This window comes from Lutra lutra, chromosome 6 (genome assembly GCF_902655055.1).
Source record: "Lutra lutra chromosome 6, mLutLut1.2, whole genome shotgun sequence".
Lineage (NCBI taxonomy): Eukaryota > Metazoa > Chordata > Mammalia > Carnivora > Mustelidae > Lutra > Lutra lutra.
In genome coordinates, this window is record NC_062283.1 from 68745178 (window position 1) to 68754668 (window position 9491).

The 9491-nt window shown below is 54.0% G+C and overlaps 1 protein-coding gene across 5 annotated transcripts; it reads right to left on the reverse strand.

Annotated features, from left to right (window-relative positions):
- Positions 1-552: 552 nt before the first annotated feature.
- On the reverse strand, positions 553-8805 carry CDKN1A (cyclin dependent kinase inhibitor 1A). 5 transcript variants are annotated; one of them, XM_047734214.1, is made up of 4 exons: positions 8713-8805; positions 6765-7059; positions 3833-4288; positions 553-2115 (listed from the first exon to the last, which is right to left on the reverse strand). In XM_047734214.1, the coding sequence occupies exons 3-4, from the start codon at positions 4275-4277 to the stop codon at positions 2066-2068; spliced, it is 495 nt and encodes a 164-aa protein (XP_047590170.1). In that variant the 5' UTR covers positions 4278-4288; positions 6765-7059; positions 8713-8805; the 3' UTR covers positions 553-2065. The 5 variants fall into 5 exon arrangements, with proteins under 5 accessions (XP_047590170.1, XP_047590171.1, XP_047590169.1 ...); XM_047734215.1 differs by lacking the exon at positions 6765-7059 and having other exon boundaries at positions 3833-4282; XM_047734213.1 differs by lacking the exon at positions 6765-7059.
- Positions 8806-9491: the final 686 nt, after the last annotated feature.

The following is a 9491-nucleotide window of genomic DNA, read 5'->3' on the forward strand; positions in this document are numbered from 1 at the left end:
TCCCAGGACCTGGGGATCACAACCTGAGCCAAAGGCAGATGCCCAACCAACTGAGCCACCCAGGTGCCCAGGGGAGCCATCTTTAGAAGGTATTGTCAAGCAGTTTTCTAAAGTAGGTGAGCTAGGTCATACTTCCGTCTATAAGATTTAAGAGTTCCGGTTGTTCCCTATCCTTGCCCACACTTGGCAATGTCAGTCTTTTTTGTTTTAGTCATTCTGGTAGGTGCACAGCGCTATCTTATTGTGGTTTTAATGTGCGTTTCCCCCAGTGAGTAATGATTTGCATTTCCCTGGTGACTAACAGTATGTTCTTTACTTAAAAAGGCCCAACAATAAACCCAAATATTGGCCGGGATGATCTTTGCCAAGGTGTGGATGTTTACTGTTTTTGTTTTGCTGTGTCTTTTGCCTCGTGGTCTTTCTGTTTGTTAAGCTGTCTGCCTTTTTTAAACTTGAAATGCTCGATTGTTAGAACTGTAGCAATAACCCAAAAAACTTCCACCTACTCGGTTTTACAAATGATGAGGTATAATGATCACAGTACAAGTCAAGTCACTAAGAAATATTTATTTAGCACCTGCTGTATACCCAGCACTGTGGGAGAGGCTGTGAGGGACACAGAGCAGTACAGGACTTGTTCCTGCCCTTCAGAGGCTTACAGTCTAGATGGAGACAGGAGAACCAGGACACATAAGGGGCTAGGAGGAAACAGTCCAGGCCAGGATGTTTGGGAGCTTAAGGTGTTTGGGGTCAGATTAAGTGCTTTGGGGCCTCCAGGGGCTCCTGGCTCTGTGCCAGGAAAGACAACAGCTCACAGCTCCCAGGCCCATCTGAGCCCACTCAGCAAGCCCTATCCACAGCCTCTACCCCCACCGTCTTAAAACCTCTGACTCCTTGTTCAGCTGCTATTCAAAGTGCAATGAAATGGGGGAAGAGAGGGGGGCAGTGGGAAAAGTCCTCAGGTGAGTTCCAGGGGCTGGGGTCACCCTTGCCTTCCTAGAAAATTCTGCTCCCCCCAACAACATGCCCCTGACCGAGAGATCCCCACTCAAGAAGGCCTGTCCGACCACCCCAGACCTCTGCCCCAGAAGGCAAGAGGAGGAGATGATCGCCACTTGAGCTGCCTGAGGTAGAACTAGGGACCCCCTACTTCTAGCATACCCCTTCTCTTCCCAATCCACTGAGCTGGGGGGATAGGCACCCCAGAGCTGCCACCCAGGGCTGAGAAGGTACTAGAGGGAAAGGGTATGGGGGGGGGCAAAGAGGGACCTGAAAGCCCAGCTGGAAAAGAGAGGCATCTAGGGCTTCTAGAAAAGTGCAAGGGAGGCCAAATGTTGAGACTGGCTCCCCTGTGGTGGCAGAGGGGGTAAGGGGAGGTGGGGTGGTTTGCTACAGGACCCTACCTTCTCCCAGGCCTTCACAGGACAGAGTGGGGCATCAAAGGCGAGGAGAGTGCCATGTCCCCAGCCATGTTCCAGGCTATGCCCACTTTAAGGTCACCCTGTCCTACCTTAGAGAAGGTGAGGGGACTTCAAAGTTTTGATGATGCTCCCATCCTGTGGAGCCCCCTTCAAAGTGCTATTTACTTCTCAAATTATAAAGAATTTTATAAGGTTTGGGAATACAGGAAAGGGGTGGGATTTTATAACACCTATGAGGCGGTGAGCAGAGGCAGTGGGCTCCTCCAGAGAGCACCACCCAGCAGGGGAGGGTCAGGCCAGCCCCACCTGACCTCTGGGAGCACGGAAATGGGGAGGAAGACATCTTCATTCCCCATAAGATGAAGACATCTTAAATACCTAGCATTCTAATAAGCCTATCGTTCTGTTGTCTAATGGTTTTTTAAATAATTCTAAAGGCCAAAGGCTGGGGAGGCGTTGGGGGATGGTGGTGGTAAGCAGGATATATACAAGGGGAGGAGTTTAAATTAAAACACAAATAATAATTAAGACGCACAAACTGAAGGGCTAAAGGCAAAAGGTGTAGAAGGGGAGGGTAGGGGGGCTATGGGGGGGTCGGGAATGGAACTCTCATATCTAGGAGCTTGAGGCTTCCAGTGAGCGGATTAGGGCTTCCTCTTGGAGAAGATCAGCCGGCGTTTGGAGTGATAGAAATCTGGAAAGAGAAAACAGAAATCAGCCAACCAGGAGGCAGAGGGCCCAGCTGAGCTATCCACCTAAAGCACACACAGAGGGGGCAGGGACCCCTCCCTAGGGCCAAAGGGACACATTGCCAAGTGCAGGGGAGGACTCTGGAAACTTCCACTCTGCCTCCCAGGAGAGCATTACAGGGAGCCTCCCACCACCCTTCACAGAAGTGGCCAACAATAACCAGACCTCCATGCGTGGACCTGCACCACTAAAGCAGCCAGCAGCCCTATATAGTTAAATGAAATGAAATAAAATAAAATGAGAAATTCAGTTTCTCAGTCACACCAGCCACATGTTAAATTCTCAGTGGCTATTTGTGCCCGCTGGCACTGGACATTTGCATCATCACAGAATTCCATTAAACAGCACTGCTCCAGAAATGCTGTTAGATAATCCATGGCAAGTCTTCTTTGCAGTGACTCAGCCACATAAATGTGAGCTAGTATTATTATGGTCCGTGTTCTTAGTTCTGATCCAGCTGCAAGTTTCCATGGGATTCTTTCTTTTTTTAAGAAGGCTCCACGCCCAGCATGGAGCCCAACACAGGGCTTGAACTCATGACACGGAGATCAAGACCTGAGCCGAGACCAAGAGTCAAATGCTTTACCAGCTGAGCCACCCAGGTGCCATGGGATTCTTGACTTCTCCTCTCCGAGCCTGTTTCCTCATGTATAATATGAAGCTGACATTGGTGAGTGCTCTAAGGACCGAATGAAATGCTCTAATGGCTTTGGTCTGGGCCCTGCCATAAGAAGTGCCTCAAAGGTCAGCATTGCTCATTCATTTTTTTTTTTAATCAAGCACCTACTATATGCCAGACGCTGTCCTAGGTGCTGGAGATTCAGCAACAAACAAGAGAGATGCAGATCTCTTTCTCATGGAGATAATACGCTCATGAGAGAGATGGACAACACCCAGATAAGGCAGTAGCTGTTGAGAGTAAAAGCAGACAAATGAACAAGATGCCAAAGAGAAAAAAAACTAGGCTGGGAAGGCAGATGGCAAGTGTGTGTGTGATGGGGACGGTGAGTTAGGTTTGGATAGAGTAGCCAGGAGACTGCTCTCATTAGTTTTCTCTACACTGTAAATTTGCTGTGGGACCTTAGGCAAACGACTCCACCACTCCACCACTCAGAGCCTTATTTCCTCTCCTATAAAAGAGTGGCAAGAATGCCATATGGTATAGGCCTGCTATGAGGATTAAATGAAACCCACCTTAGAAACCACCTTAGGGGCACCGGGGTGGCTCAGTCAGTCACACGTCTGCCTTTGGCTCAGGTCATGATCCCAGGGTCCTGGGATTGAGCCCCATGTTGGGCTCTCTGCTCAGTGGGGAGTCTGTTTCTCCCTCTCCCTGTGCCCCTCCCCCTGCTCATGCTTTCTCTCTCTTTCTCTCTTTCTCTCTCTCTCTCTGGTAAATAAATAAATAAATCTAAAGAAAGAAAGAATGAACGAAAGAAAGACTATTTTATAAGGGAACTGGCATATATTAAATGTTCCCAATAAATGTTAGCTAGCTGGTCTTGGCTGCAAACCTGCTGTGTGACCTCAGGCAAGTTGCCTCCCCTCTCTGGGCCTGTTTCCCTTTTGGCCCAGTGAGCAAGCTGGACCAGACAGGCCAGCCCCCTGCACCATAAACTCTGAGAGGCCCCCTCAGTGTCCTTCCCTGCACCCATCCTCACCTGTCAAGCTGGTCTGCCGCCGTTTCCGGCCCTGAGAGGTGCCAGGCGCCCCTGGGGATCCCTCTGGCCGCTCAGGGGAGTGAGGCATGAGGGTGCAGGAGAGCGACAGGTCCAGATGGTCCTCCTGAGCAGTCCCCTGCAGCAGGCCAGACGAAGGGCTGGGCCGCTTGCCCCCTCCCAGGTCATCCCGGCCCCCCCGGGACCCCGTAGGCAGGTAGAGCTTGGGCAGGCCCAGGCCCCACACACGCTCCCAGGCAAAGTCGCCCTCCAGTGGCGTCTCAGTGATGAAGTCGAAGTTCCATCGCTCCCGGGCCTCCTGCACGCAGCCGGCCATCAGCGCGTCACAGTCTCGCCGCAGCTGCTCACTGTCCACTGGGCCGAAGAGCCGGCGGCAAGCTGTGCTGCCCCGAGGGATCTGCCGGTCCTCCCTGGATGGCTCCTCCATGTCACCTGTGGCTGAGACACAAGGCCCCAGTCACTCGGGAGGTCACGCCCTATCTTACCAGGTCATGCTCTGCTATGCAAGCTCGCAGGACACCTTCCTATGAGAACATGAGGTCTCTCTGGCTCCTTCCAGTTGATTTGTTACCATCTCCTTCCCAGAGGCCGCCCCCAGCCCCCAGTCAACAGCTACTGGGTGGGGACAGAACTCAGCCATCCTGGCACCGCAAGATCACTGGGGGAGTGGGCAGCTGAAGGACAAGTTATGTCAACAAAGACAAGTTTATTGCAATAGCAGGGATCAGAGTCCTGTTTACTACCAGGTATTATCAGCTAAAATCAATTTGTTGCCCCCTGAGGTGTCCCTCAGGGCGTGAATGCCCCAAGTACGTGTGAATTGCCAGAGTCCAGCAGCTTCCCAACCCCAGCACTGGGCAAAAGGTCAGGTCCCAAGGGAAAGGACAGGCTGACAGTTCCTCTGGGCTCCTGAATCCCTCCACCCAGATGTCCATGTGGCATAACTGTTCTGAAATTCAAAAGTACCCTGGTCTTTGGGATAAAAACAAAAACAAAAAACAAAACAAAACAAAAAAAGCACCTAGTGGTCCTAGCTCTGCTGCTTTCTACGTAAACTTTAAAGAATCCCTTAAAATTTTTTAAAAATTAAAAAAATTAAAAGTCACTTAATGTCTCTGGGCCCCAGGTTTCTCATCTATAAAAAGGGACTGTAGAAGCACACTCAAGCAATCGGTCAGGGAGTCCCTTCAGGCAAGGCAATAGAACAGAGGTGAGAGGCTGTATTTTGTGGTTAAGAGCCAGGGCTCTGGATCAGGATGGCCTCGGTTGGAATCTAGGCTCTGCTGGGTAACCCTGGACAAGTAGCTTGACTTCTCTGGGCTCTATTTGCCTCGTCTGTAAAATGGAGACAGTAACTGCATGTCTCAGAGGACAGACGTGAGGATTAACTTCAGTTACTGTAGGTATCATGCTTAGAGAAGCACCTGGATGTGGAAGGGCTTGGAAAACAGAAGTGTTACTATTTCTTTCTGTGTTCAGTTCTTCCCGAGCCTTTTCTACGTCGCTCCCCCCTGGCCACCAGCTCCTTCAGACACCAGCTGACAGGTGCTATGTGCTGAAGGCCTTTCCCAAGGATGTCCTCAGGCAGGAGGCCTGGGGGTGAGGAGGGGCAGGGCTGGACAGGGCTGGGTGAGGATTTCTCCCAGGCTGAGCCACATCCTGCCAGGCACATTGGGTGATCTGTAGTCTAGACAGCCTGGAAGCCCCTGCCCCACGTTTGCTATGTCCCAGGAACCCGTTTTGCAGGCAAAGAAAATTAGAGGTGGCCGGTCTACTGGGTTCCTCCCTTCCCACTTCAGAAGAGGGAAAAGCGAGGGTGAGTGTGCTCATGACGAGGCGCCGGCCCCCACCTGCCCTGCTCTGGCCAGACGCCAGGGCTGAGCGGCTGGGCAACCTTGGCAGGGACTGGGTCTTCCTGAGGACAAGTCCTGCTTTGCAGGGTCGGAGGGTGAAAGCTCTGCTGAGTGATCTCCTGGGTCAGGAAGCCTGGGACTCTTGCCACAGTTACCCCTCCCTACCCCACCTCTCACAGCTTATGGGAGAGGTGGAGGCACTAGGTGACCTCAGAGCAAGTTTAAAGGGCAAGAATTTGGAGAGATATGAAGCTTGCCCCTAAATCAGAAAACCAGAAAGGCCAAGGGCCACTGCCCCATGGAGGGGTTACACAGTGCAGTGGGCAGAACCTTCAAATAACCTTCACCCACTCTCTTCAGGGCAAGGGTCAGGATTTATTTATATATTTTTATGTGCCAGGGCCCGTTCTAATAAGTTTACCAATATTAATTTTCCTAAAGGAGTGGATATATTTGAGAAGGGGTATATTTGCTCCTTTTTTTTTTTTTTTTTTTTTTACAAAAGTAACTAAGCCTCAGAGAAGTTAAGTAACTTGCCCAAGGTCACACAGCTCACAAGCAGCAGCACAGCCAGGATTTGAACCCAGCTGTGCTCTGGTGTTCATCTCCACTCCCTCTCTAGTTTTGTGCTCCTAGCCCAGGAAGGGGTTTTTGTGATTCAGCCCAGCAGGATCACTAGGGAGCTTTTTAAAAATACAGATTGATAGGCTCCTCTCTCCCCAAATTAACTTAACTCATATTAAAAGGGATTTAAGCAGGTGTTTGGCAGTTTCCCAGATGGGCACTCTTAGTGTGCCATTCAAGGGAGATACACAGGATGGCCCAAATGGACATTCTGGGTCTCAGTGCCTCATTGGCTCTAGGAGGAGGAGTCTGCCTAGAATTTTTTCAGGAAGCTGGATGTTCCCTGGCTTCTAGGAGCTGAAGATTGGACCCGAATCCAGGCAGGATCCTCTCTCCTACCATCCCTGCCCTTATGGCTCTCATAGGCTTCCCATCAAAACCTGATCTCACTCCCATTATCATAACTCCCAGTACAGGAAAAACTCTGAAACACAAACCCTTGTTTTACAGGTAACTGAGAATAGCTTCCTTTGTTAGCCTTCGTGCCTCAGACTTCAACCAATTTTAATTCCGAAGTAAACAGTAAGAACTCGGTACACATTGCTGAACCAATGGGTACTCTTTTCAAGGGGCATTCGCAGATGCCGCTCAGCCCAGGAGAAGCGAGGCGGGAAGGAAAGGCGGGTGAAGCGGCATTCCGCGGGAAGGCGTGCTTGCTATTCGCGCCGGGGCCGGAAGGGGGCGCTGGTCGCCAGGAAATCATGCGCAGGGTCGGAGGTGCGTGGGCAGAGACTTGGACAGCAGCAGGGAGTTGTGATGAGTCAGTTTCCTGCAAAGTGCTCCCCGCCCGCCAAAACTTCGCTTCCACTCGGCTGCAGCGTCACCCTCGGGTAGGGAGGGGCGAAGGGGGGGTGCCGGGGGCCGCAAACACGTCACGCTGAGCTAGCCAGGCTTCCGAAAGCCCCGCCACTGTTGGGAAATCGCGCGCTCCTCTGTGACAGAAACACACACACACACACACACACACTCCGCACGCACAGCCGCGCGGAGGTTTGGTCCCTCCACCTTATCTCCACGCCCAAAGCACGGGATGAGTCAGATCCCTGGAAATTAAAAATAGACGAAAGCAAGGAAAACAAAACCGCTCCAAAGTCTTACTCGAAACGCGACGTGGAGAGAGGGAAGGGGGGGTAGCTGTCTGGGCACCCTAAAGTGCCAAACCAAATTCCCAGATTCTTTTTCGCACAAAGAGGGCGCCAGTGTCCCCCGAGGGCCCCCGACAGGGCGGATGCACTGTGGCCCGCTCTGGGCGGCGGCGCCCAAAGAACGACTCGTCCTCCTGCTCTGCTAAGACCTGTCGCCCTCGGAGAGGGCAGTTTGATGGGGGACACCGGGGGCTACCGGACGCGGCTGTCAGAGTCCCTGAGCAGCGTCGCGCCCCCCGAAGTCCCACCCTCCAATGTGACCTCTCAGCGTCTTCTCTCGCCGGGCGTGGGCTGCGCGCCCCGCTGCCCCGCAGTGCAGGGCTCGGCTCCTGCGGCGGAGTACGGCGCCCAGACCCAAGGTCAGGCTGGGCGGGGGTTCTGCGGGCGCGATGGAAGAGAAGTGTGTCACACTCCTGCTCTTCTCAAACTGACTCCTGGCGCAAGCCCACCCCGCGCAGGGCCACAACTCTGGGACCTCGAGGGCGCTCTCTGAGGCGGGGACCGGACACCAGTACTGGCCCTCCTGATGTCCCGGCTTCCCTGAGAACACTGGCTGCCAGCCAAACAGTCACTGTGCTGACGAGAGGACAGGGACCGCGGAGGGCCGCGAAGCCGATTTCTGGGGGGCCATTGTCCCCCAGCAGGGGCGGAGCTCTGACCTCACCCAGCCAGTTTCCCGGGGTCTCCTTGTCACCGTGAGTCACCTCCTCGATTGCCCTTAAAGGACTTGTCCCAACACGTTCCCAAGGACCAGGGACACAGCCCGCGCTGACCTCAGCGCCCAGCCGGTGGCGGACACGGAGGCGTTGGGGACCCAGACCTCAGGGGTCTGGGCGGAGACGGCGCCGATTGGATCCTAGAGCCGATAGCGAGTGAACCTGCTCTGCGCGGCGTTCCCCGCCCCTCCCGGGGCTCGGCGCTCAGGGGCTTCATCCGCTCGCCGCCACAGGGAGCAGCGCGGGGGTCCGGGGCGCGCGGGTCCACGCCTCCCCTCACCGCTGCTCGGTTTCAGCGGAGCCCTGTCTCTCGCCGGCCGGGGTCTCCGACACAGCCCGACCTCCGTCACAAGCGCCCCGTACAGCGACACCCGTGGGAGCAAAACCCAGACCCACGCACAGACCCACGCACGGCGTTCACCTGTGAAGACCCCCCCCCACACACACACACACACACGGACGCCCTCCGCTCCGCTCCGAGCCGCCAGCCCAGCGTTCGCTCTTGCCTGCCACGATTCCCTCACCTCCTCGGAGGGTCTCGGTGGCTCGGTGAATCAGCGCCTGGCTCCCGCTCTCCAAGCCACGGTCTCGGGCAGCAGCTCACACCTCGGCTGGCACCGCCCGGCGTTGCCCTTATATAGGATTGACGTCCGAGGGCTCCGCCCACCGAGGGCCGGGGACCGCCCCTTCTGCAGCCGCGGGTCACCAGGCGCAGCCCGCCAGAGCTCTGAAACCTCTGAGCTCTGATGCCAACGTCGCGTGCTGCAGACGGGCGCTTCCCTCCTCCCCCGAGCCCGCGCCTGGGCCTCTGTGCTTGACACATGTCACCCCCAATGGAGCCCCAAATCCGGGTTGTTTGAATTGGGCTGTGAGTTGGCACTCCCCACGAAGCGATGGCATTCTTAGGACGTGAGCCCTTTCTCAGGCCCTGAAAACACGAGGTATGACATTAATAGATAAAACTCCATAAATAATAACAAGGATGTACCTCGCTTTGCAATTCCCGGAAAAGCCCACTCTAGCACCGATATTCCCACGGATCCCTCACTGGACACCCCCTCCCTAAGCACCACCTGAAGAACCCAGACACCCAGCAAAGCATCTTGGAGACCAGAACAGGATTCGATCCCCTTTATTTCACAGTGAGGAAATCAAGGTCCTCAGAACTAAAGGAATGTGAAGCTGTTGCTTGTCAAAAGTCTCAAGGAAGGAGGGATTTGGGAATCCTTCTCAAAAAAGGGCCAACCAGGTTTCTACGGGAAATCAGGAAATGGGGTAAATCATACCTTGAACTAACTAACCT

What these genes read in the sequence shown, in the direction of transcription:
- CDKN1A (XM_047734215.1), bottom strand. Translation starts at nt 4,277, where the DNA reads ATGGAGGAGCCATCCAGGGAGGACCGGCAGATCCCTCGGGGCAGCACA. An exon ending in GCGGCAGACCAGCTTGACAG is followed by an intron (nt 2,116 to 3,832) that starts GTGAGGATGGGT and finishes TTCTCTTTCCAG; the next exon opens with ATTTCTATCACTCCAAACGC.